This window comes from Myotis yumanensis, unplaced genomic scaffold (assembly GCF_028538775.1).
Source record: "Myotis yumanensis isolate MYYU_CA2020_CCGP unplaced genomic scaffold, mMyoYum1.0.hap1 SCAF_19, whole genome shotgun sequence".
In the NCBI taxonomy this organism is placed as follows: Eukaryota; Metazoa; Chordata; class Mammalia; order Chiroptera; family Vespertilionidae; genus Myotis; species Myotis yumanensis.
Window position 1 is genome coordinate 14,610,143 of NW_027223770.1, and position 27,792 is coordinate 14,637,934.

Below are 27,792 nucleotides of genomic sequence, written 5' to 3' on the forward strand. Positions count from 1 at the left end.
CTATGTTCACTTTCTCTGCCTGCCCATTGGAGGAATCTCCCTTCTCTTCAGGGCTCGCTCAGCTTCTGTCTCTCTACGCCCTACAACCCTTCCCTCTGGTTGCAAGTCCCCAGGGCCCTCGGAGACTCCAGCTGGTTGCAGCTCCCGGCAGCCTCTCCTCCTGGTCCCATCGCCCCTCTCCTGCTCCTGGAAGCCTGGCCCGGCTTCCTGGTTGGGCTCCTGTAGGCCTTGCGCTGATCACTTCTAACCTCTGCCCCCCTGTGCGCCTCCCACACCTCATTCTCCGAGACTCTGAGTTAGCCACGATGCTGTGCTGCCATAGCAGCCTCCGTCCTCTGACTGTGACCTTCACACTGTCCTACTCTCTCTAGCTTGGTCTCACAAGTCAATATTAATTCGATAATTATTTATCAAGTGTCTGTCATGTGAAATGCAGCCAGCTAGAATATTCATTCATTCATTGAGCAAATGTGCAGTGAGTGCCTGTTTTGTGCCCTGCAGCATTTCCCACTCCTTTCAGTCGCTGCCCTGCCCTGACATCCCTGCATCAGACATCTCAAACACAGCTGTCCTCACGGGCAGCCCAGGGCTGTGCAGCATGAGGAGATTAGGGTGCAGACACAGGGCAGGCCCTGACTCCCCCAGCCTAGTGTGAGCTCTAGCAGTTGCTCTATCTATCCTGTTATCCTCCTGAAACTGCACTTGGCAGAGCGTCTAGCAAGCCGGCCACCACTGACTCCTCAGCCTGCAAAAGTGCAAGAGCACTGGGCATTCACCAGCCTGCCGGGCCGTGTCCTTTGTCCCCACCCTGCCCCCACGCGTCGACTCCATGCTCCTTCCTGGTCTCCCTGCCCTGCACTCATACCCAGCAAGCACTCTGCCCACGGCAGTAGCTTTTCATGAATTACCCCAGGCTGGACTTGGCACTGACACAGACCCTCTGTGTGAATGCTTCCGGGTGAGCCACATTGGCCCTTTCCCTCTGCAGAGCGAAAAAAGAGCAGGAGGCTTGGACTAGGGCCGTGGTCAGCACACTGCGGCTCGAGAGCCACATTTGGCTCTTTGGCCCCTTGAGTGTGGCTCTTCCTAAGCCTTAGGAATACCCTAATTAAGTTAATAACAATGTACCTACCTATATAGTTTAAGTTTAAAAAATTTGGCTCTCAAAAGAAATTTCAATCGTTGTACTGTTGATATTTGGCTCTGTTGACTAATGAGTTTGCCGACCACTAGACTAGGGGAGCCCTGGAAACCAGGCCCACAACGGGGACAACATTCTTCTTCTCAGTAGACGCAGGCAGGGCTGGTGCTGGGGTGTCGGTAAAGAGCAGGAATCTGGGGTGTTCCTTTACTGTCCGGATGCTGCTCTCCAACGGCCACAGTAGCAATGGGCATGGCAATAGGGCACTTGCTGTGTTTAGCAGGTGGTGGGCACAAAGGCCCTCACCCCCATACCCAAGGATCAGGGGCGACTGTGGGGGAGGGAGTGGCCAGGAGGTCGAGGGCACTGCATTGGCAGCTGGCAGCGGCTGCCTCTCCCAGCCTGTTTTGCTGCCCCGGCAGCTGGGAGAAGTTTGGGTTTGGTGGGGATTAGCAGGAGGGCTGCAAGAAGGGCCTGTGCTGCCCAAGAATGCTGATCCGAGTGTAGTTAAGTAGAGGAGCCTCAGCACACAGTGGAGCTTAATAAATCCCGGTTGCTGGCGGAAGTTGGGGGTGGGGCAGCGTCCCTGAGGCGCTCGGCGCCCTGGAAGCCACCATGGAGCTGGTCTAGCCTTTTGGGTGAGAAAGGGAAGCTCCAATTCCCCAACAGGGACTGTCCCCAGGCTGTCGTCTCTGAGGAGTCACCAGTACTTCACCATTAAACTACTCACGGAGAGGTAGGAAGGGAGGGAGGGAGGGAGGGAGGGAGGGAGGAATTAAGGGGGAGAGGGAGGGAGGGATGGAGGAAGGAACGAAGGAAGGAACGAACATTTACAGCAGGGGAATAATTTGCCCTGGGAAAGCCACCCACCTGTTTGTGACCTCCAAGATCCAGGGCTCAAGAATCTGGCGGGAAATCTCAGCATCCATAGTAGAGACTAGGCCAGCCGTGGGCAAACTACGGCCCGCGGGCAGTAGTTTGAAATGAATAAAACTAAAAAAAAAAAAAAAAAAGACCGTACCTTTTTATGTAATGATGTTTACTTTGAATTTATATTAGTTCACACAAACACTCCATCCATGCTTTTGTTCCGGCCCTCCGGTCCAGTTTAAGAACCCATTGTGGCCCTCGAGTCAAAAAGTTTGCCCACCCCTGGACTAGGCCAGGGTCTGGTGTCCTTATGGCCTTGGCTGGGCCACTGGGCTATGGCGAGATTGCCATGGGCTTCCCTGGGCTGGGCTGGTTCCCAAGGAAACCAATCAGGATGGGGGGAATCATGGGAGGAGTTAGGGCAGAGGGGTTGAGGTCCCCAGAACATAGGCTCCTGAGGAACATAGCCTCTCCTGCGAGTGCTAAACTTTGAGGCCAGTTGGCTTTTGGAGGGCCCTCCTCCGCACTCTCAGGGCTGCTGGAGTGGCTTGCGCATGGGAATGTCTTCCATGTGAGTTTCCTGTGGGGAACTTGCTCTGGTCCCCCTGCCTTCTTCCCACTAGGATTGCAGGAGGCTGAGCCCGCCTCTCAGGGGAAGCCCTGCTGCACTGCCCCGCGATGCTCATTATCTGAGAGCGCCAGCTGCTCTCTGGCGCTGTGTCCTCAGGAAAGCCGGGGCCAAGGGGGGCAGGGCTCGGGCACACAAGGGCCTCTGGAAGGAGGCCCACCTCCTCCTCATTCCGGGAGGTCTAATCTCATTACTGTCGGACCCAGCCTGACTTGTTTCCTCAAGGCCTGCCCAGCTGAGCACATCTCTAGGTCGCCTCTCAGAAACCCAATTTCTTCCACTGTCGAAAAGGACAGTGTCTGATGAAGTCCCCAAAATGAGAAAGGAATCGAGAAGCAGCGCCCCTCCTGAGACCGGGCAGCCGTTTTAATAACGTTCCCGTTGTGCTGAGGGCAAGCAGAGCCGAGCATAATCTACTCAAATGCACAGGAGAACCTCACTTTGGAAAATTAGGAATCTGCATTACAAAATTCCCAAGCCCCGGACCTTCTTTATAATAAATTAGAAATTTTTTTCAAGGCGAGTTTTTAACTTGGCAATTTCATTTTTGAAGTTTGGGGAATAAAGTTATTAACATGGCGGAGGCTTTTTCTCTCCTCCCATTTGAGTAGAGCAGTATTCGCGGTGCTGGCCCCGTGCTGTATGGGGCACACCACGTGGATGATGGCCAGTCAGCCCCCACCCCTCAGTCCATTTCAGCCCAACGTGGGGCAACTCGTGATTGCTTGTGTGGATGTCACTGTGTTTACTGTGCACTAAAGACAGACTGTAAGCTTAGAAAGTACAACAGCAGTGACCACTGGACACATCCCTGTGGCCTGCTTCTTCCTGCCGGGACTTTCTGTTAAGTTCTGCCAGGGTCTCGCCCCTGCTGCTGTTTAACCACAGCACCTCACGTCCCATGCGATGGCTGGGTTCTTGGTCCAGACAGACCTCCCTGAGAGCAGGGGTGCATCACCTGGGCTCCCACAGCCCTCCTGCCACAGCCCAGCACCCTGATTCTAAGGAGCTCTCCAAGTTACTACATTCTCTACTGTCGCTTCCTCCCAGAATCCCCGTGGTAACACAGTGGCCGTCTTGCTCCTTCTAGGCATACACCCCTCATTCATGTGCTCCCTCTCCACCTCTGAGAGGTCCTTCCAGTTCTCCCATTTCCTGTAACATTCATTCCACGTGCAACATCGCCGACCAAGCAAAGTTCTCCCTCTGGTGCCTCCACTGGCAATTTCAGGAAGCCCTCTGGATTTACCAGTTCCCCCACCCTCACCTTATCCACACACAAAAAACCTACCCCCACTCTTCCTCCAACGAGACACATACGCACCATTCCTCAAATATCTTTGCCCTTGGCTTATAGGAAGACAAATACTGCATCTGGTCTAGTTGTGTGTGTGTTTAATGCTCAGTCTTCCTCTGTCTGCGTGGCCCCAGCACGTGGGGCTGCATGAGCATTAGACTAGAAAGCAGAAACCCTGGTGGGGCCGGTCTCATCCACCAGGCGCAGCCCCTATGAACGAGGGCACTCAGTTGACAGTTGAGGAACCAGTTGAAGGGTAGGTGGGTAGGTACGTATGTAGCATGACTTGATGGTGGGTGATGTTAAAAGGGTTTGGCAGTTCATCAAGGATGTGGCCTCACTGTTGACCAGAGGGAGGCGGGGCACACACCCAGGACTTCAGGGCTGTCTGGGGAGCTCATGTCAGAAGTCAAGCATCTCCTTGGGACCCTTGGGCAAAAGCTGTGTTCCTCCGTCCCCGCTACGCCTCTGCAGCCCACAGATGAAGAGAATGGTGTCCAGGACCCCAAGAAACTGTGCTTGGAGATTGGGGGTCAAGGTGATGCTGTCCTACCTTTCCTGTCACAGGGAGGCTGAGCTGGGCCGGCCTGTTAGGGAGACCAGACCGCTCCATTCCTCCGAGTGCCTCCTCGCCCTCCCTCTCCCAGCGCCGTGCCCACTTCGGTGGCTCAGGGGAGCAGACGTCCTGTGGAAACTGGACCTTTGATCAGTCATTGGGGTTCCCATGCTGATTTCACAGCTGGAGGCGGAGGGGGTGCCGAGGGCCCTGGCTGTGAATGGCCCCTGCCCAGGCCTTGCAGCTGTGGCCACAGAAGCTGGTTCAGATGTTTTCACACTTTACAGCCCTCTCATCTCTTTAAGGGCTGGAGCCCCCTGCCTTGCAGGCCCTCTGCTCGGCTGCCTGTGAAACTCATCGGCTTTGCGGCAATGCAGTCAGTTCAGCAGCTTCGAAGGTCCCCCTACGCCTTTTCTGTGGCTGTGATTGACAGCTCCCGTGCCCCTGGGGGCAGCACCCCAGGGACCATCTGGGCGACCTGCCTGCCCTTGCTTTGACTCATCCAAACAGACTCTCCTCTTTCTTTTTTTATGTTCTGTTGGGTTTTTCTCTCTCGGTGCACAGTGACCTCTCTCCCTGGCCGCTTGGGCCACCAAGGTCTTTAAACTGGCCGTATCCCTGAACTCCAACTCACTTAAGACCCAGAGTCCTCCTGTGTAAAAGGCAAGGCAGCCTCAGGTCCCACTGTGGTCCTTTATGTCCCCATTTAGGGAGAAGGCGGGCCAGCGAACACTCACTCACTCCAATGGCCTTGTCCAGGGTTTTTATCCGATGAACTTGTTACCTGAATTCTGATATTTACCCAGAGAACAAATTTTATTGTCTCTCCTCTTGCTACCAAGCAGGACGAGTGCCCTAAACAGCTACAAAAATAGTTAATGGCCCAAGTATACGAAGCTTAAAATAAATCTGGGAACAGGTGGTCAAGTAGCCACCAGCCGAGGAGCCCGGGACGCGCTGCCCCCCTCTCCCAGGAGATCGAGGAGCTCCGGTGTCTGCCTCGCCCGGCCGGGGGGGAGGGGGGGACGAGTAGGGGCCAAAGGGTGTTTGCTGTCCTTGGAGTTCTTGATCTGTGGGAGGAAGAGTGGGATGACTCGACAGAGTAGAAATGCAGGAATCCTAGGTTTTGTCCCAGCCCTACTGCTGAGGAGTTGTGTAAACTTAAGCGAGTAATTTCAGTATGATTCCTTTCATTCACTCATCCATTCAATAAATACTTTTTATTAGGAACACAATAGGCATATCAAATATGTGTTTCCAGCTATAAACACCACACACACACACACACACACACACACACACACAGTGTGCATACACATTGCGATCTGATACGCCCCCTAAGTTAGGGCCTCCTAGAAATCACTGGTTTGGCACTATTACATGAGTGAGGGTCCCCCTAGAAATGGGTGGGAGGGTGAGGCACACACAGTTCCTAGGAAAGTGCAATAGCTGCGAGGAGAAAGACTCAGGTCCAATCCACGGCCTCCCTCCTATTAGCCACATGTCAGCAACACCCCAGAAGTGCAGGCAGGGCCAGCGAACATTTACAAGCCTCCTTTTGTAAACCACTGCCTAGAAATTCTATTAAAAGTAATTAGTTCGTTAAGACCCCCGTGGTACACCGCTGAGGAACTCTCCTGGGGTCTGTTCTTTCCAGTCGGCCCTGGGATCAGATGTAGGTGACCCAGGCCTGCTGTTCCAGGAGCCTCTTTGAGCTAAATTGGGCTGGCCTGGCTCTGTAGCCAGCCCTTCCTGCTCTGTGTGGACTGGGTGGGGGGGGAGCGTTGGGGGAGCCCTCATTGACCCCATCCCTTTTTGGATCCCTGAGTCTTTTAACACATCACTCAGCCCCTCATTCGGTCAGTCATTCAATCACTTAACAAACACACTGGGAGCCCCCCATGACCAGCATGGCAATGGGAACTAGGAACCAGTCCCCAGGGAGACAGGCAGATAGGGCCCCACAGTGTCACAGGTGGTAGGTTAACACACATACAGACCAGGCAGGGTTGTGCTACCTGGGGTGGGGGCATGCAAAATTGGGAAAGGCCTCCTGGAGACTCGACTCCGGCTGAGCTGGGAAAGGAGTGGCTTCTTCACGGTCAGGGGGAGGCCGGGGGCACATGGACGTGCCCTGCAGAGGCAGCTGTGGCAGCGAAGGCAAAGACATAAGGCTTTAGGCGTATTCACACATCCCTACACAGTGGGGTCTGATCAGGGACAACGCAGGGGCAGGTGCTGGACCAGGGACCAAGCCGGGGTCAGTGAGCAGGCCCCACCTGTAGCGCCTGGGGGCTGTGCCCCTTGCTGCTTCCCAGCTTTTCAGCCAAACAAACCTGGTATTTACCAAATGACTTCAGGTCCTTGGACTCTCCCGGTTGGAGGAAACCAGGTCTCACTTGCCGGCCCTGGCACTCCAGGACTGCCGGCTCCTGGCCAAGCCCAGCGTGGCCCCAAGTGGGCCAGGGCATGCAGCCCCGTGTTGTGGCCTGAGAGGGCAGGCACTGGTAGGTGGAGGGCACAGGAGAGGGGCTCCACATAGGAAGACATGCTGAGAAGGTGCAGGCCTCAGCTGTCTAGGGTTTGCAGAAAGGACCCTGCGAGGAGGTGGTGGGTGTAAAGTCACAAAGAGGAAGGCCATCTGTGGGGGAAGGGTATATGGAGGGGGATACGGAGGTGAGGTGCTGGGGTGTCTTGGGGAGGGTGTAGGGCCCGATGCAGAGGGGAAGCCCCCATTGTGTGCAGCACACCCTCCCCTATAGCCCTGGGAAGAGTTATTGGCTGCTACACTTTTACTTGATGGGAAACTGAAGCTCAGAGGAGCTGAGTCTCTTGCCCAAGGTGACGGATAATGCCACCTTCCCCCTCTCCCACTTCCCTGGGTGCTTAGGGCAAGCAGGTTCCTCCAAGGGCGGGACCCTTGTGTAGCCCACACGACAGAAGCAAAAGTGGCTGCCCTGAATGTGGGCTGTAGCTTGTGTGGATCATGTAACTACCACATGCCAAGTACTTCCAAGTACCAGCTTTGTATGCCTTCTCTCATTTACTTCTAACAACCCCCTACCTTAGGTATCATTGCACCCATTTTATAAACGAGGACCCCAGATCAGAAAGGTTGAGTAACTTGCCTGGCTCATGTAGGTGGAGTGCCAGTGCCTCGTGCTGTCTGATTGTCTCAGCTCTGGGCTGGCTGCCACCACTCCCCTGCATCAGCGATTGTGACTTCTCTATTGTAGCCGGAGGCATTCAGGGTCAAGAAAGGAAATCTGGCCCAGCAGTGTGGCTCCGTGGTTGAGCATCGACCTATGAACCAGGAGGTCATGGTTGATTCCTGATCAGGGCACATGCCCGGGTTGTGGGCTCAATCTCAGTGTAGGGCGGTGCAGGAGGCAGCGATCAATGATTCTCTCTCATCATTGATGTTTCTATCTCTCTCTTCCTCTCCCTTCCTATTAACAGTAATTAAAAAAACAACAACAGTAAATCTGCAGCTAAAAAGGTATGTTTGGTGCAAAGGCCTACTACTCCCACCAGTCATCCCTGCACCAGTGTAGATAGCTGGGCACGCTCTATACTGAACACCAGGCTGCAACAGGAGGCAGGAACGACGGGTTTCTGTCCTCTGGGGTCCACAGCCTGGTGGCAGTGTGCTTGGGGTCATGGGAGCCCAGAGCAGGGGCCTGGTCTGTCCCTGGTGCTCAGCCAGCGCCCCCTGAAGGAGACAGCGGTCCCCCACGAGGGTGGTGGGAGGCAGGGAGTACCATTGGCATTTCACTAATGAGCACACCAAGCCCCAGCAGGTCGTTACACATGCAGGGTTGCCCAGCAGTGAATGGCCAAGGCAGAGCTCCATCCTAGCTGATGTCAGTGTCTTCTGCAAACTACTCTGGTAGTTTGTTCTAGAAAAACCCTGGTGTCATCCCGATTCTGAGCCACCTGCTCACCTCCCATGAGCCAAGGAGAGGAATTCTGAATGGCAGCTGGCAGCAGGCAGTGGTTGACCCTGCTCAGTCCTGGGCATCCTAAAGGCTTGGGTTTCTCAGGCCTTAGTTCTCCCAGCTTCCCCCCGGCCTCTGAAGGAAGGAATCCCGAGCCACCTTCAATCAATAACCCCCCCATGCCTTCCTACGTGGGCTCCACACGAAGGACTGCTGCTGGCATGACCAGTGTTTGGAGAAGTGACTTGAACTCATGTAGGAGCTGTCTGTGCGGGGTGGGGAGCAGTGGGGAGCAGGACCTGGATGGAGACCTGAGAGCATGCACTGGGAAATGAAGCTCCATTCTGATTCCAGTGCCCTTCCTCTCTGTCCTCTTTTCTATTGGGGGGGGCGGGGGGGGGGCGGAGGATCTTCCCATTCTCCTCTTCTAAGAAAAGTAATTACATACAATAATTCACATGGTGTGATTTAATCAGAAAGCCCTTGACTCTTGCCCCCAACGTTTGCAAAAACTGTCTGTGATCTCCAGAAGTTTCTTCACCTCTCCTGTGGGCTTCTGTTTTCTCATACACACTAGTAGAATGGGGATCACACTAACCTATTGCACAGATTATTGTGAAGCACTAAAGCTTGCAGAAATGTTTTATTGGCTCGTTAGCACACAAGGTGCCCACTCTCCCCCTACAATTGCACAAGGATGATGCTTAACAGAAAAGAAAGCATCAATTGGGCATTCCAATGCCAATAAGAGCACCTGAGGCCGGCAGGCAGGTGTGCTGCTTCCCAGCCTCCCCTCACCCTGGAGCATCTGCTCACTTCCTGGTCAGACTAGACTGCCAGCCCCCGGGTTTTGCATGCCTATACACAGAGCTCTGGGTGGAGGTGAAGAGGCTTTGGTTTGCAGCATTTGCTATTTCTATGGTGTAATGCTCCCACCATGGACAATTTCAAGCTACCAATGTAATATTAACCATCGTGCAAAACTCCTGAAGATTTATGTTGGTTTCATGCCCAGCTGATGTGGCTCAGGGGCTGAGCATCAACTTATGAATCAGGAGGTCCTGGTTCGATCGATGATTCTCTTTCATCATTTGTGTTTCTCTTCCTCTCCCTCCCTCTCCAAAATCAATTTAAAAAATTTTTTTTAAGTTGGCTTTCACAGGCCAGAACCAGGGAGCTCCAAGCAGTCATTTAGCAGTCACACTCTGTCCTAGTCCATCCAGTCTCTCCCTGTTCCTGCTCTTCAGGCTGTACTTCCAGGTAACCACCCCCAAATTCACCATAAGTCACCATACCCCCCGCCCCAGACCTTATGGACAGCTGCTGGGCCTTTCCCTTTGAGTCCCAGTTCCTGAGCAAGGGTGTGTCTGGCTAGAAAAAGAAATCTGCTAGTATTTGGAGATGAACACATTCTCCAGACCTGGAGGAAATGCAGAGTTTGCTGAATTGGCCCTCAGGAGCTAAATAAATGAGTCACTATCCTCCTGAGACTAGTTCTGCTCTCTTACCCCTCCCTCTTCTGAGCCCCAGCAACAGCCTCTCAGCCGGGCCTCTTGGGGTCCTAGAGTGTGGCCACCTCTGATTACACTTTATTCTGAGCTCTCCTCTATAACCAGAAAGGCCTCCCCCACCTTCCCCAAAGCCCTGCCTGGAAAGGAGAGATGAAAGAAGGGGGAGCCCCTCCCCCCAGCCCTGTCTCCTCGCTCACCTTCAAGTGCACGAGGAAATTCTCCCTGAGTGGGCAGAGCGGGGCACCAGCCTGGCCTGTATTTCACCCCTGAATGGGCTGTGCAGACACAGCCACGCCTTGCTGTAGGAAAGAAGCACATCCTGGAAATCTCGTGGTCAATAACAACACCACCCTCCACCCTTGGAGCACTTCAGAGCTTCCAAAGCCCTTTTTCCCAGGATGCATCATTGGATCCACGCCCCACCCCAACTCTCTGCGGGGAATAGTGGTCATTAAAGCACCCTCCTGGCGTCTGAGCCTGCCGGAGTTGGAAGGGACTTCAGATGCCACCTAACCCACCACCCACCTAGAAAGCTTCCTGACCCTCCACGGGGGCCCAGCCGATCAACCGTCTCTGCATGGCCTTGTAGTAGTGGAAACTCACCCCCCTGGAGGCAGCCTGTTCAGCCTTGGAGAGCGAGGCGGTGGGAACTTACCTGGGGTGAGCCCGGATCTGTCTCCACGTTATAAAGATCTAATGCACTGTTTGTAATTTGATCCTTCGGGGCATACAGGACAGAATTGAATCTTTCTTTCAGACGACTCAGAGGGGCTTTCACATCTCTCCATCATCCCCCTCTTACACATTTCAGATTCCTTCCAATAGTCCTCATACGGCGCAGTGCAGGGTCCCTTCCCCGGTCGACGCTCCTCTAAACGTACCTCCTGCCCCTGTCCCAGCACACGGGTGGCACTGGAGGCTTTGTGCGGACTGGGCCTCTGAGCGCAGCGTTAGCTGAGGCCAGTTTTCGCGTTTGTTTGTTCGACAGACATATTACACTTCGGACATAATGAGCCTGCTGTCAACAAAAACTGCCGCTGAACTGTGTCTCCCCTCTTTGGCACTTAAATTATTGATTTTTTTTTTTTTTTTTGGCCGAAGTGCTAAACGTGTTAAGTGCCGACTTATTAGATGAAAATGAATCTTGTTAGACTCAGAGTGTTGCCAACATCTATAAAGATCTTTTGGATCAGTTTCCTGTCACCCATGTTTGTTAAGCATTTCGTGAGACATCCTCTAAGTCAGGGCGAGAAGTACTGAAGAGGAGGGCCAGGCAGAAAGCATATGCCCTCTCCTGGAAGCCTTCTTCACTCTGACACCTACCCTGCAGTTGTCGTCCTTTGGGGGAAGCTGACTAATTCACACAACTGTCCACCCAGCACGTCTCTCCATGTTTCCCACAAGGACATCGGGGAGGTAGCAGGCTGAGGTCACTTACACCGTCCATGTCTGCCACATCTGCCCCATCTGCCAGCTTAGAAGGTGTGTTAAATCCAGAAGCTGAGCCTCATTCTAGCAGGCACTCGGCCCTGTGACCCCAGTGCCCAGCGCAGTGCCCAGTACATGGCAGGGAACGGAGTAGCATTTGGAGAAATAATCCGTTGCATTTGTGAATGAAAGAAACCGGCCCAGGTTACTGTGGACATTAGCAATATTTAGTATTTCTGACTCCACCTTCTTCCTCTTTTAAATATTGGAACATTTGTTTCTACTTTCTTCTTATCGCATCTCTTTAATACTCACAAATCCTAAAAGGGCACCATTGTGCGGACTGATAAGATAATAGGAGGGTGGGAGAGTTAAGGGATTTGCTCAAGGCCAAAAGCTAATAACAGAAGGCAGTAGGGCTCCAGGTACCCTGATGGCTGTCAGGCCTCTTGTGCACTGAGTTTGGGGAAGTTCCCCCAGCTTGGCCAACAACAGCAAAGCTATTTCATCCTAACAAAAAATGATGGGGACACAGTATAGTAAAGCGGATATAGTTCTTTTAAAGTCTCAGTCTCATTCACTACCCTCATTCATTAATTCAGCTCATTGGTTCAACAGATATTTATTGAGCCTCTACTAGTGCCAGGCAATTCGGAGCGCTAGGAATATAACTGTGAATCCAGTCCTTTTGAGCTTGGATTTTAGTTGGCGGCAGGAGAGATTTAAGCAAGTAGACGTGTAGTGCATGTCATGATAAGGGCTATGAAATAAGGCAGAAGAAGGGCGTTGCAAGGGGCGAAGGGGCTCTTTACTCTGAAGAGGTGATGTCTGAGCAGAGACTTAAATGGAGAGAAACGAGATAGCAGATGTCTTGGGGATATCGACACCAGCAATACTGTGCTGTGTTTGTGGAAGTACAATACTTTTTCTTCCAGAAAGCAGGGACCTAGATCATATGATAAACTTTTAAGCTATAAAATACCTGATGCTTTCGAGGTGGATTCATTCATTTACCCTCTCATTTATTTTCTCTACAAACACTAAGCGTCTACTCTGTGTCGGGGATGGGTGCTGCGGATGAGGGTGTGGGCGAAGCTTTAGTGCAGGAGGCAGACAAGTCTATGAGCCCAACGGCACCGGGGCAGCGCTGTCTCGGTGCGACAGACAGGCGAGACATGTCACCATTCATGGCATTTGAGGGATCCCTCTGACTAAAGAAAATATAACATAAAAGCATTATCTTCTGTAGTGATGGTTATCAGAAGTTTTAAAGCCATTTAAGCATTTCTTCAAATGAAATCTTACACAGGAAATTCAATATATAATATTAAAAGGAGTTTTTCTGATTATAAAAATCATATATTAAGGCCCTAGAGCAGCGGTTCTCAACCTGTGGGTCGAGACCCCTTTGGCGGTCGAACGAACCTTTCACAGGGGTCACCTAAGACCATCCTGCATATCCGATATTTACATTATGATTCATAACAGTAGCAGCATTACAGTTATGAAGTAGCAACAAAAATAATTTTGGGTTTGTCAAAGACAACATGAGGAACTGTATTTAAAGGGCCAGAAGGTTGAGAACCACTGCCCTACAGGCACCTTTAAAGCATGTAACAGGATGAAAACAGCTGCTCTGACTAAATATTTGTAAGGATTGAGAACAGAAGCCTGTGCAGTGTTGCTAAAACCCGCTTATCTTCAAGTGACCAGGTCAGCCAAACCTGGGGACCATTCAGTTTTCAATCGAAACCATTAAAACAGTTACCTCTGGCTTGCATTACATGGAATAGACCTGCCCAAATGAGAACAACTCAGCTACTGGTATTTTTTCCTCCTCTTCAAGTTATCAAACTTAACACTGCCCAGTACATCCCAGATGACTCATCGGCACAATTTAAAGGGCTCATCATTTTTTTTTTTTCCTGCTTCTGGACAGAGGTCACCACCTTAATTTGCATTAAGAATTATCTCTTTTTTTAAAAAAATATTTTTTTAGTTTCAGAGAGGACGTGAGAGGGAAAGAGAGAAACGTCCATGATGAGAGAGAATCATAGATCAGCCATCTCCTACACACCCCCGACTGGGGATTGAGCCCGCAGCCCAGACATGTGCCCTGACTGGGAATCAAACCGTCACCTCCTGGTTCATAGGTCAGGAGCCACACTGGCCAGGCAACAGTCATCTCTTTTAAAGTGTGCTGTGCACCACCTGGTTTTGAATGTCCCTGTATTGTTCTCTGGAACATTCTCATTTGAAGAAAGACCTGCTTTCTCCTGACTGTAGCACATATACAAATGGACACGCATTATACATGCACAGTTCCCTTCCACACACTCTGTTATCCACACACACACCACAGGCAAGGCAGCCCTAGCCATTCCAGCCAGGTGTCCTGGCCACACTAACCGCCACCTCCTCTTTCTTCTCTCTGCAGATGACGGCAACTGCTCAGACACCCTCTAAGGCCCAGGCTGTCCATATCTCCGCACCCACTGCTGCTGCCAGCACTCCTGTGCCCAGTGCCCCCATTGACCCCCAGGCCCAGCTGGAGGCTGACAAGCGAGCTGTGTACAGGTAGGAGACACCTCAGCTGTGCTGAGAAGCCCCAGCCAGCCTCAGGCCCAAGCTGTGAGAGAGGAGACTGCAAGCCAGTGGGTGGGTTCGTCAAAGACAATGACCAGCAGCTGCTCCCTTCTCAGCCTTCTCTCTCAGATCAATCTGGAGATCCCTCAGCTGGCCACTGGGGTTGGCGCTAGCACCCTGGAATTGTCTAGTGAGGGATAAGAGGGCCTGGGCAGTATCTTCCAGGGGGAGCCCTTCTTCATCCCAGTTGGGGAGATGAGCCCTAATGAGCCAGAAACCCTCCACTCAGCAACCAGGCAGCTGCCTGGGGACTGCTGTCTGCCTCGTCTCACTGTTGCCTTTACTCCAGCAAGAGCTCTGTGCATCTATCACACCGTCTAGCACCTGGTATGATGCGAGCTTTAGTGTGCCTGATAGTCATTGGAGAGCTTGTTAAATGCATGTTGTGGGCTCCATGCTCAGACATGCTGAGTCCGTAGGTCAGGCCATAGCGACATGAACTTGTGAAAGCATGCCTGGTGACTCCAGTGCGGCTGTTCTGGAACCACATTTTGATTCATGGTCATCTTGGGTTTTTAGCAACAGGTGTGTGTGCAGCTGTGTAGGTCCTGGCACCTCCCCCAGGTGGGGGCAGAGAGCAGGAACTCGTTCCATCTTGCTCTGCACCAGCCCATGCACCAGGGTGGGCCCAGAATGGTCCAGAGGGCGGAGGAGCTCGGGGGAGTTCCTGTTTACGTCTGTGGCTGGGAAGAAGCTGGCATCATCTGAGAGTGGGACTGAATAAGGCTCCAGCAGGGACTGAACTCTCATTCGTCCACTAAGAGAAGATGCCTGGGCCACACTCAGTTCTGAGGATGGACCCTGGCTCACGTTCGCCGTGTGAGTGGAGGCATTCAGGTGCATCAGTGAGCTCGGCTTACCTCTGGCTGGGCACACACTGCAGCAGGTGCTAATGTCAGTAACATGTGCAATGGGCCACCCAGGGTGGAGAGGAAGAAGATTGATTCTCTCTTCCTCACTCCCCACCCCCCCCAGATGACAGTGCCTTTATGGTAATGGTGGCGATTATTGCTGTTATTATCATTATCATTGGCATTATTTTTAGTTACTCAGATGAGCTGACGGCCTCTAATGCTAACAGTGGGGAGTCCAGAACAATGGGCTCTGATCCATAGATCCTAGCACAGGGGAGCTTGCCAGGCCTGAGGAAAGATACATCACAGGGCCTGCCCGCCCACCCCAATGCAAGGCCTGGCCCGGCTGCCTGCAGGCAGGAAACTCCACCTTGGACCCCAAAGAACGCCAGGATCTGTCCACAGTCCCTGTTAGACTCTAGGGGACCAGCCAGCCTCCCCCATCATGGGACTCGGCCCTCCTGTCATCCCTGCCCTCCTTCCCATCACACTCTTATTGAACCCCTGCTATTATATGTGCTGGACTCTTGGGGAAAGAGGAAACCCCTAAAAAGATAAGTGCACGGGCTGTTCTCTGTCTCCCCCGAAAAGAAACCAACACAGTGGTCAGAGCTTTAACAGCGGAGGCTTCACAGAGAGAATGTATGAGTTTGATCTTAAAGGCCAGTGAGAGAGCTCACAGGAGGAACAGCGGGTGGAGTAGGATCTGCAGGCAGGGTAGACCTGATGTGTTCTGGGAATGCCAGGAGCCAGATCTGGGCATGGGGAGATGCGGCTTCATGGCCACCCGTAAATTAACTGTGTGGTGGCTGGTGCCCTGCGAGGTGTGAGAAGGGAGAGGAGAGTATCATGGCCTCCGGAACTGCCTGGTGGTCCGATGACGGGGGGGGGGGGGGGGGGGGGGGTACAGCCACGATGCTCCATGGATCACTGCTACTCCAAGGACAGGCACAGCAAGCAGCGTGGCGGCACCTGGGAGCTGATTAGAAATGCAGAATCTCAGCTCCCCCAGACCTTGGGATGCAGGATCTGCACTTTAACAAGACCCCAGGTGATGCACATGCCCACTCAAGACTGATCCTGGGCACCTTCCCAGAGCCCTGGGGCTGGGCCCTGTACAGAGCTCAGATTCAAGTCTGGAGGGATCCCCAGATTAGGGGTGCACTTGCCTCTGAGCTTTAGTTTCTCGGCAGGGCCTCATCAGCAGGTATAATAAGGGTTCACGAGACAGCCATGTGAGTACCTGGCACCACGTCTGGCTCAAACCATAGCGGTCCCCTGGCTACCAATTGCTCCATGGGCTCCATAGCCCTTCCCAGAACCCCAGGCTCCTTCCCCTTACCCCCCACCCCCACCCCCAGGCCAGGCTGCAGGGGAAACAGCCACCCCCCATTGTGGGAACTGCCCATCAGGATGTCACTCCTTCCTGTTCGCCTTCCCACCCAATCTTCACCTCTCCCTCAGGCTGGCCACCCCACAGCCCTTGGTGTTTGCCCAGGTTATCTCTGCAGGTGGCCCCCCAACTGCCCAGCAAACATGGTGACCCGCATCTCAGGTCATCAACACCCCCAGCTTCTCCGCTCTGCAGCCCTTCCTGCCTGCCCCCTGCCCCAGGTTGTCTCTCACACCACACCTCTCCCATTAGTACCAGCTGCCCTCTCTACAGCCCCCCTGCATGACTGGGAGGGAACTCAGCCTCCAGGAGGGTCGGGTGATTTTAATTAGATTTGCCTGCCTGGGGCAGTCCGGCTGCTCTGAAGCACTTCAGGGAGTTGGCATTTCATGTCAATAACTGTAATGAGACCCTTTTGACTCAGATTAGTGCCCACACTGACTTTTGGGAGCCCCCACCACAGCCCCTCTCAGAACCACAGGTGAAGAAAGAGTAGAGAAGTCCCCGGCCCCTGCAGGGCCACAGAGGGGCAGTAGGACAAAGGGAGGCGCACCTGTGAGGGAGGGAGCCTGCCAGTCCCCTAAGGTTTGCAAGGTTGTGTTTGTGTATGAGGATGTGTACATGAAGTGTACTGGTTCCCTCTGATATGGACTGTGTGTGTGTATGTAGTGGGGAGACCCGGTCTGTCTTTAATTGGATCAGACCAGAGCATCATCTGGGCTAATCAGCCAGGCAGCCAGGAGTCCCACTCAGATTAATGACCGCAGTCTAATCTGAGCAGACCTGGTGATTGGCTGCACATCGTGGGTAATTGCGTTTGTGGCCCGGGAACAATACTGAGTGGGGGTCTGAGAAGGAGGCCCCGTACAGTGGGGACCGCAGGCTTGGACCCACTCAGTTCTCTCCTTCCTCAGCCCCCACCGAAACCCCAGGATTTTCCCCCAAGAAGTTAAAGTGTAGCTTGAGCCGTGGCCCCATGTCTGTGCTGGCGGACAGACGGACGGACGGGCGTTGTCTGGGACCTGGCAGTGAGGTTGCCAGCAGCACAGAGAAGGGCCAAAAGGAGAGGTTAATTCAGCTTCCACACTCCCTCCTCCCCTCCAGTCTCCTTCCTTTCCCTTTGAAGTGAGTTGGTTCCCATGGAAACGATGATGTCCTGGGGAGCAGAAGAGAGGCAGGGAGCTGGCCTGGCCAGGTGCAGTGGAGGAGGAGGCTGGCTTTGCTGAGGCTGCTCAGGAGGCGCTGTGGTTCTCACCCCTAAGGCTGAAAACCTCTCTGAGAACCCAGGAAGTGGCCGGCCTGGCGCTGAAAAAGTGGCCTATTATTGATGGGAAATGCTGCGTGGAGGTGTGAGCACCGAGAAAATAGCAGGCAGTTGTGTTTGCTTCTCCATTAAAAATGCTCGAGAATTGAGCTGCAGGTCAGACGGACAGGGTGAGTGGCTGCTGCACCCTATACAGTTGATCCTTGAACAACACTGGGGTCTAGGAGTGCTGACCCCGAGGCAGTAAAAAACCCAGCTATAACTTTGACTCCCCCAGAACTTAACGACAGTGGGCCCTTTGCATCCACAGATTCAACCAACTGCGGAGAGAAAGCAGTATATTTGATCCACAGTTGGAGAACACAGGTCGGTCATGTAAAAATGCTGTTTATTTGATCCGCAGTTGGTTGAATCTCAGATAAGAAACCCGTGGATACAGAGGGCCATATATTTATTGGGAAAAATCCATGTATAAGGGGGCCCGCACATTTCAAACTCATGTGGTTTAAGAGTCAACTGTATTTTTCCTTTGTGGCATTACTCACAATGGAATTGACGGTGTTAACGTCAGTTCTGTTTTTCCCACTAGATCAGTGGTGGCGAACCTCTGACAGGCGTGTCAGAGGTGACACACGAACTCATTTTTTTGGTTGATCTTTGTTAAATGGCATTTAAATGTATAAAGTAAATATCAAAAAATATTAATCTTTGTTTTATTATGGTTGCAAATATCAAAAAAATTTCTGTATGTGACACGGCACCAGAGTTAAGTTAGGGTTTTTCAAAATGCTGAGACACCGAGCTCAAAAGTTTCGCCATCACTGCACTAGATTGTTAACTCCGCGAGGGCAAGGTCTGTGTCTGCATCTTTCATTGATTTATCCCAAGCGCATTCCCTAATACCTTAGAACAGCGGTTCTCAACCCCTGGGTCGCGAACAACCTTTTCACAGGGGTCGCCTAAGACCATCGGAAAACACATATATAATTACATAATGTTTTTGTGATTAATCACTATGCTTTAATTATGTTCCGTTTGTAACAATGAAAATACATCCTGCATATCAGATATTTACATGATGATTAATAACAGTAGCAAAATTACAGTTATGAAGTAGCAACAAAAATAATTTTATGGTTGGGGGTCACCACAACATGAGGAACTGTATTAAAGGGTCGAGGCATTAGGAAGGTTGAGAACCACTGCCTTAGAGTCAGCCGTCTAGCTGAGGTACTAGATCAGTGCTTGCTGAATGGACTCACTAACCAGGCTAGGCAGTACCCATATGTACACCATGGTTCTAGGTTGCTGTGCTGACAAACTGGCCCTAGGGCACAAGGGAAGAAGAGAACCCTGATTTGTAGCATCGGCTGATTTCCAGTATAAATGCTCCCACCCTGGTCCATTTCAAGTTCCAATGTGATGCTGCTAAACAGAGTTGGGAGAAGATGCGCCGCTGGCTCTCGCCAGGCTAAAGTAAAAACCCACACAGGTGCCCAAGTCCCAGGCACACGGTCTCTGCTCTAAACAGCTCAGCACATCTCACCACCGCTTCTTCGGAGAGATTTTCTTCGTATCTGTAGCCACGAGCCTACATTCCTTGGTCTTCACTGTTTTGTCTGGTCTACTCTTGGGTCCTTAGTTTGAAATGTTCTCTCTTTAAAAATTAATGCTTAGAACAGTGCCTGGCACAGAGTGGGTGCTTTATAAGAATTTGCAATTGTGCTTTTTCTCCTTAACCCCAAGGCAGGGAGTTTTCTCCCTTGTAGATTGTACCCAACATTGTCTATCTGTTTGAGGGAAGCCCACCATCACCCCCAACTTCCCCACTGTCTCCAATTCCAATCCTCTCCTGCTTTATCCATTGACAAACTTCTTCCTGGCAGCCCCAGAAATCCTGCCAGGCGTCAAATCATTCTCCTGCCTCTTTATTTTCTCTGCTTTCAGAGTTGTGACCTTTCCAAAGAGCACTCCCAGTTCTTCACATCAGTCTCCTCTCACAAACCACAAACTCGGACCTTCTCCCTTCTTGTGTGACCTGCTGTCCCGTTCTAGTTCAATAAAGCAACAGACATTTCCAAGCCCTGTTTATATCACTCATGTTCCTGTCTCATCCAAACTGGGTCCCTCTAGAGTCCACACTCATTTGGGGAAAGGTCAGAACAGGGCAGTGGGCAGTGTTCCCTAGCAACCATCCTTCTGAATGAAGGTCACTGACGTTCTAAGCTTGATCTTGATAGTCCTATAGCTCGAGGTGCAAATGCAGCAGAGTGGCCGTGCTGGGCAGCCGGGCGAGATCTAGAAATAGACTTGGTGATAACTAGCTTCATCACCTTGAGCATGTTAATCTCTCTGAGCCTCTGGTTTCTTAACTGGAAAAAGAACATAGTAATAGCTAGATTAAAATGAGATCTTATTTGATAATACCGGACCCACAGACCAGTGTGTCCTACATAGACCGGGGTGGGGGTATTATAAATAAGGGCCAGCTTGCCTCCCCATGGCCAGTGGGTGTCCCTGTGGCCTGTCTGAGCTGTGAAGGGGCTAGTGTATTCAGGGAGGTGGAATCCAGGGTCAGGATCATGGCTTTGGACTTAGATTGACGGGGTTTACCTTCTGGCTTCACCGCTAGCCTGGTTTCCTCATCTGTACAATGGGGCTAAAAATAGTGCTGTCTCTTCAACAGGATTGTCGTGGGGATTAAATGAGGTAATGCATGGAGATAGCTTGTTACAGAACCTGGCGAATGAAGCGCTCTGCAGGCATCAGCCACTGGCAGAGTACATGATGAGAGGTGAGGCAAGAGGAGGCAGGAAAGGACTCCCAGTAGGGGGCTCTTCCCACTGCAATTCAAACAAACGTGTGCCAAGCTCTGCTGTGTAGCCAGCCTCAGTGTAGCCAGCCTCACGTTAGATTCCAGGAGGGGTTCAGAATAAGGAAAACTTCAGTCCGAGGAGTAGGAGGAAGACAACATAGAAAGTAATGTCACATAAACTTGGCACGTGGGATAGGCTCAGAAAAGTATTCGTGGAATTGCCTGCAAGCTGCTGGCCGTGGTGCAGTGTGGGAGAGTTGCACTGCTTTTCCTAAGGGAGGCGAAACCCACCGGAAATGATAGCCCAGCTGCCCTTCCCAGACAGGGCTGGAAGACGGGGTGGGAGGAAACCCGAGTTTGGGGCTGGTCCTGCTGTGACTGTCCTCGTGAACAGCAGCCCGGCCAGGACCCTGGGAACTGGTACTTCCTAATGAAGTGTCTTTGAGAGAATTCTTCCACCTTGTGACCAAAGGGTGTCTGGCTCCAGGGAGCTGACCCTGGGCCTTAACCCTCCGCCTTTCCTGGCATTGGGCTTGGTCATCCCTGGAACGGCTGGGCGAGGGGCCTGAGGACGGTGGGGGAGGAGTTCAGCCATTCCAAGGAGTTCAGATGCTCTGGACTAGGTGCTGGGGGTCAAAGCTCCAGGCTGCATCCGTCCTGGGCTTTATGGGCGGGGCTCTCGCAGACACTCCTGGCGTTTGAAGCAAGTGGCCTCAGAGCTAGCATCCCAGCTGTTGACTGTAGTCAGGGGCATGAACCCACTGGAGCCGTAATCTGAGAGTACACCATGCTTCATTCTCCTTGGCACCAGAGCAAGCCTGTTTCCCCGCCTTCCTAAAGGCATCTGCAGACCCCGCCCCAAGCCCCGCCTCCGCACATCCTGCTGTTAGGCGGGCGCAGAGGCTGCAGCTGCCGGACCCAGGAACAGGTGTGTTCAGAGGCAGTGGATCCTGCTGCTCCCACAGCTCACCGCCTGGCCTGGGCAGAGCTGAGAGTCCGGGTACCTGTGAAGACAAGGCCCACCAACACGAGATGCCGAGCCTGGAGTGCCAATGACTTGCCTCCTCAGAGGTCATGTTAGGCTTGAAGGAGACAATGAATGCTAGCAGTGCCAGTGCTTGGCATGTAGAGGCTCAGAGTGAAGGATGGCTTCGTTGGCGAGGAGTTACAGTCCTAGACTGGATCTGCCCCGTTACCGGAGGGAAGTCAACCAGCAGGCGGGTCTCCCGCTAGTGGGATGGGGTGGGTGGGTGGGGTGGAAGGAGAACAACAAGCAAAGCCTGGGGGTTCAGGTGGCCGATGATGTCTCACCAGTCTTGCCCTTCTTTTAACCATAGTTCCACACTCTGATTTTCCCAAGCACCGGTCCATTTTTGGTCAAATGTAAAGATTGTGAGACTGAGACTTCCGTCTAACTTCTGACTCTACCATTGGGCAAACCATTGAACCTCTTTAGATAAGCTTTCCTCCCCGACCAGGTGTGTGTCAGATAGAAAATGTAAGGTCTATAAAGATGTTAAAGCCCGGGCCCTGGCCAGCTGGCTCATTTAGTTGGAGCATCCTCCCGTGCACCAAAATAGGGTTGTGGGTTTGATTCTCAGTCAGGGCACATGCCTGGGTTGCAGGCTTGATCCCCAGTGGATGGCATGCAGGAGGCAGCCGATCGATGCTTCTCACTCATCATTGATGTTTCTATATCTCTTTTTCTCTCCCTTCCTCTCTCAAATCAATAAAAACATATAAAAAATTAAAATAACAAATAAATAAATGTTGAAGTCCTGTCCAAACGCAGAGTACTATTAGGAGAGTAGGTTCTTTTGGAAACTGGTTTGATGAGCAGAGATTCTCTTGCACTGCAGGAGTCCTGCTTCTTGAAGGGACAACATGGCAATTCAGTTCTGAGATCCCAGTACACATGTGACTCAAGGACAGTAGAGGAAAAGGGGGAGGAGGATGAAGTGATTCCAATAATCGTTCAAAAACAGTACATGGACGGGGGAAGAGCACAACATTGGGAGTTTGGACACCCAGATTAAATTTCAACTCAGTCACTCACTAGCTTGATGTAATTATTTAACCCATGGCACCTCAGTTTGCTAATCAGTAAAATGGGAATAATAAGAATATTGGGTGTTTAAATGCAATAAGTACATGGAAAGGCACTTTGTAGCTTACAGAGTGCCTGCCAGCGACCAAGGCACCGTGGACAGAGCTCCCCTTTCCACGGCGTCCTTTCCCCCCCGAAGTGCTTTCTCTCTCAGGGGACTGGTCGCATCTCTGGTGACTTGGGTAGGAGCTCTGACTGGCTCACACTAGCTGCCTACCCTCAGGGAAGATACTTTCTGTGCCTCCGTTATCTCTCCTTAAAATGTGGGGGCTGGTCATCAAAAAATCAGGAGATAAGGAAGTGCTGGCGTGGATGTAGAGGAAGGGGGACCCTCCTGCACTGTCAGTGAGATTGTAAATTGGTGCAGCCACTGTGGAAAACTGTGTGGAGGATCCTCAAAAAAGTAAACTACCATATGATCCAGCAATTCCACTGCTGGGTATATGTCAAAGGAAACAAAAATATTAACTCAAAAAGCTATCGGCACCCCTATGTTCATAACAGCATTTTTTACAATAGCCGAGACATGGGAGCAATATATATGAACATTATTCAGCCATAAAAATTAGGTAAACCTACTATTTACAACAACATGGACAGAACTTGAGGGCATTGTTCTATGTGAAATGAGTCAGAAAGAAAAAGACAAATACTGTTTGATCTCACTTACCAGTGGATTCTAAAAAAATACCAGCAACAAACAAATCAGACTCCTAGATGAAGAGATCAGACTTGTGGTTCCCAGGAGGGGGAGGGAAAATTGGAGGAAGGTGGTCAGAGGTGAAAAGGTTCCAGTTATAAGATAAGTAAGAACCAGGATGTAACGTACAGCAGGATGACTATAGCCGCACTGCTGTGTGATACACAGGAAAGTTGCTAAGAAAGTAAATCCTGAGTTCTCATCGAAAGTAGCATTTCCCCCATTTTTCTTGTCTTTTCATCGTATTTCTATGAGGAGATGGATGTTAGCTGAGCCTACTGTGCTAGTCATTTCATAATATATGTAGGTCAAACCATCATGATGTACACCTTAGACTTATACAGTGAGGTGTGTCAACTATTTCTCAATAAAACTGAAAAAAAAAAAATGAAGGGGCTGGACATGAGATCTTACCAGGTCTCAGGTTTTAGGTTCTTGGTATTCTTGCCCTTGAAGACGAGCCTTAACAATCACTTTGTTGAGATTTCATATTTTTTAAAATGTGTCAGGAGGGAGGGGTGTGTGTGTGTGTGTGTGTGTGTGTGTGTGTGTGTGAGTGTGTGTGTGAAGGGAGCGGGCAGAGCACACTGTGGCCAGGCCTGGGCCACACTTGCCGGGAATAGAGCTGTCCACCACCTGGGGAGGAGCGACAGTTGTGGCCCTGGGACCCCAGCCGATGCAATTCCAATTTAGCAACAAGAAGTCCTCTCCAAGACAACCCAGGCTAACACCGCCCACTGGGCAGGACTAAAAATACACCCGCACGGTGTCAGCGTCACACCTGAAGTAAAAATACATCCGCAGGAGCTGCTGGCTTGCTCCCCCACCCCACTCCGCTCTCTCCATCTGGTGCCTTTGAGCGCGAGGAGTGGAGGGCTGGGCAGGCACCGCCTCCACATCACCCCCTCCCTCCAAGGCCCTGCCAGCCCCCCCCACACACACAAACACACACCCCCCAGCAGAGCCCAAAGCAGGCAAGTCTTTTTGTAGTAACTGTGGCTAGAAACTGCCAGATGGCAGTATCTGATCCCAGCACCCCAGCAGGAATGGATTCTGAGCCAGAAAGAAGTTCCGGATTGTGTCTTGGAACCTTCATTCTCCCAGTCGGGGCTTCTTTATTCACTCACTCGTTCCCATGCATCGATTCACCGAATAGTTACTGAGCCTCTGCTGTGTGCCAGGCACTGTGCCTGACCCCTGGATAGTCAAAAAGAGGACGGGCATGGCCCGGAGGAGCTCAGCATGCAGTGAGGAAGACAGATCTGTGCACACAGCTACAGCCAGTAGAACGTGTCCCAAGGGAAATAAAAATAAATGCTTACTGGCAGTGCTGTTCTGGTTAAAAAAGGAGGGTCTGGGTTTCTGATCAATTGCACGTGGCCTCTCTTTTCCTCTCTCTGTACCTCTATTTGAGTTGGCATGTGGGCTTGTCCCTGCCACATGAGTCAACGGAGGTGGGAATATAAATTGATTGGAGCGGACGGTGTCAGTGTTGCTCTGAATCAAAAAGGTGCCCACACACTTCCTCTTCCAGGGAAAAGGAGCAGCTTACTAAGCGTCAGGCACTCCACGTGCTTCTTCACCGAACCCTTACAGGTACCTGCGTGGTGGTGGTGTCCCTGCTTTAGAAAAAAGGAAACTGGCTCCTAGCCGGTTTGGCTCAGTGGATAGAGTGTCGGCCCATGGACTGAAGGGTCCTGGGTTCAATGCTGGTCAGTTGCAGGCTCGATCTCTGGCTCTGGTCCTGGTGCGTGTGGGAGGCAACCAATTGCTGTGACCTTCTCACATCAATGTTTTTCTCTCTCTGTCTCTACCCCTCCCTTCCACTCTCTCTGAAAATCAATGGGAAAAAATATCCTCAGGTGAAGATTAACAACAGAAAAAGGAAACTGAGACTCAGAGAAACTCAGTAACTTGCCCCTAAGTCACACAGTTATGTGACCCCAAAGTCTAGACTCGTTTCAATGCGCCCAGCTTCTCGCCCTAAAGGAGGAGGTGGTCCGGGTGGAAACCCTGAGGCACCCCTGATGGTTCAGAGGAGGTAACGCTTCCTCTTGCTGGAGACGCCCTCCAGGCGCCTGCGCAGAAGGGATGGCACTCGGAGCTGGATTCTGAGATGACTGGAAGGGACAGGTAGATCAGGCAGCTGAGGCGGAAGGACCAGCAGGAACCCCAGGAGTCTGGTTGCCTGAGCTGGTGAAGGGGGATTGTGCAGATACGGGGCCGGGGGCCACCTGCTCTCTGTCCATCCACCACGTTCTGGGAGTCTGTTGAGGAGACACACTGAAAAGTGAGGCCACACTGTGAATGCCGCGTGTTCGTCTGAGGATGCTTATTAATTTCCTCAGCATCCAGGAGAAACATGGCGACAGTTCTCACAGTGAATACTTGTAAGGGGCCTCTGGCAGTGGAGAGATGCCCAGGAAAGGGGCAGCAGGCCCCCCTGGAAAGTGGCTCTGGGGCATTGCCTCTGATTCTGGGAGCCTAGTGACCTCTGACCTTGGGCTCTAGAAAAAGAGGATCAGGGTTCCAGCCCTTGAGCCCAGTTTCCAGGTGGTGGCCCTTTGGCAGCTGGAGACCTTCACGTGCGTCAGTGCAGACTCGGTCGGGGAGCTGGAGAGCCGCCGGCCTGGTTGCTGTTTGGCTCCTCCCGCCACCTCAGCAGCCAGCAGACTGATGTCCTCTGTGGCAGTCGGGCCCAGACAATGCTCTGGTCCCCCTGAAATTTCCACCCAGAAATGTGGCTCTCCTATCATACAGTCCATGCTCTGGAGCACCGTCTACCCTCATCCCAGCCTGGAAGGGCTGAGGGGCTGTACCCTCAATGGAAGAAGCAACCAGGGCCCAGGGAGGGGTAAGCGCTGCCCTGGCGTCCCCTGTCTGCCTCTTCCCCAGCCCATGAGTCTGGGCTGGGAGATGAGGTGCAGGACAGCCTGGGGGCTCCAAGGTCAGTCCCAGGGGGAGAAGGTGGACAGCCAGGCAAGCTGCCACACACTTGGCTGGACCCATAATTGAGGTCTGCAGTCCCGGCCAAGGTCACGAGGGAAGGGATGGCTGAGAGGCTCCGGAGTGATGGAGTGGCATGACTGTGAATCACAAGGTTTATCACCCAGAAAGAGAACCAGCACTAATGTCTCCCGCATGCGGCCAGCCCTGCCCCCAGCCTGCAGCGCTGTTTCCGTCCACATATCCCTTCTCCATCCCTGTCTCTCGTGTTCTTTGTATCCTAGCCTCTCTAAAGCTCTGTGTTTTTGCCTTCTTTTTTTTTTTTCCTTTCTTGCATTCCTTCTTTTTTCCTGTCTCTGCTTCTCTGTCTCTGATCCTCTATGCAGGAAGAAATGTTTAAAAACAATTTAACCTCGGTTGTCCGAGGAGGAAGGAAGGGAAGCAGAAAAGGGTCCTCTTGCCTTTTCTTGAGTCCTTTTACCGAAAGGAAATAAGCCTCACCCTAACAGGGGAATTAAGTCAGGGATGAGGACGAGAATTACCAGGAAGTCGTGGTTTCCATCCCAGGGGTCTTTGAAAATGTTAGGGAGACCTACTGAGCCAGTTTAGGTTAAGAACACCTGTCAGGAGGTGGGGAGCGCTGAAGGAGGCTGTGCTGAAGCCCATGTGCTCATGGATGCGCCCAGAAGCCTTACCAGTGTGTGTGCACGTGTGTGCATCTGTGTGAGGGCGTGTGTGTGTGTGTGTGTGTGTGTGTGAGAGAGACACCTTGCGCTGAAGGAAAACTGGGGCTCAGCAAGGGGTCCCTGCCTCTCCGCTGCTACAGAGAGGGTGACATTCACCTCCACTGGGGCTTCAGCCCAAATCCTGCCCAGTTTGGGGCCAGGGTGTCGGGGGCTGCTCCTCTACCTCCTGGCCCCAAACTGGGCATTGCAGGCCGGTGAATTGGGGTGATGTAAAAAACACAAAGGCAGAAATGTCAGAGGTAATTAAACCAAACGATGGCTTAAACCCCTGTAGAAATCAACGTATCGGGTTTAATCACTGCTGCAGCCAGCGCAGGGCTGCGAGGCTGCGAGAGGCCGCTTCCCTGGATTGTTAACAGGAAGTGCGTATCTTGAGCTTGATTTTGGTTCAGATGCTCCTGGGAGAGGTGATGAGGGTGGGGTGGGGGTGGGGGCCTGGAAAAGAAAAAAGAAATAATAAAATGTTATTTGAGATCATCTCTTCTTGCCCGCCCTGGAGCCATGCGGCTCCCTGCTTGGGGCTCTGCCCCCCCTCCCGGCGCCCAGGAGCGGGCACAGTGCTGAGTGTGCTAAATTAGGCCATTAGAGAAATTCATTTCTCTTTATTAGTCTGTGTCAAATCCTTTTTATTAGTGACTGGAAACGACCCCTCTTCCTCAGTGAAATGTCATGCAGGTTCCCTCCTTCTATTTGTTCTGCACTGACGAGGCTCAAGCTCTCCCTGAATTGAGCGGTGAGATTTATTTCCTCCAAATTTTGAATGGCTTAAGAGAGATTGGGGTGGAGGGGGGCGGTCAGGCGGAGGCGACAGGGAGAAGAGGAGAGAGAGCAGCGAGAGCAGGTGAGCTCCTCTGGAGGTCAGGTGTCCTCTGGAAATAAAATCCAGCGGCCATCTCTCACATCTCGTTCCTCATCTTCCGGGCCTGGGACCGAGTTTCCAGGTCCCTACTTC

The 27,792-nt window shown here is 52.1% G+C and overlaps 1 protein-coding gene across 5 annotated transcripts in view; it reads left to right on the top strand.

Moving 5' to 3' along the window:
* The window catches only part of PKNOX2 (PBX/knotted 1 homeobox 2), a 283,014-nt gene that overhangs the window by 204,360 nt on the left and 50,862 nt on the right, over positions 1-27,792 (top strand). For all 5 annotated transcript variants that reach the window (XM_070399663.1, XM_070399662.1, XM_070399665.1 and 2 more), the window contains exon 4: positions 13,807-13,946. In XM_070399663.1, the coding sequence (XP_070255764.1) occupies positions 13,807-13,946 (140 nt within the window). The remainder of the gene's footprint in view (positions 1-13,806; positions 13,947-27,792) is intronic.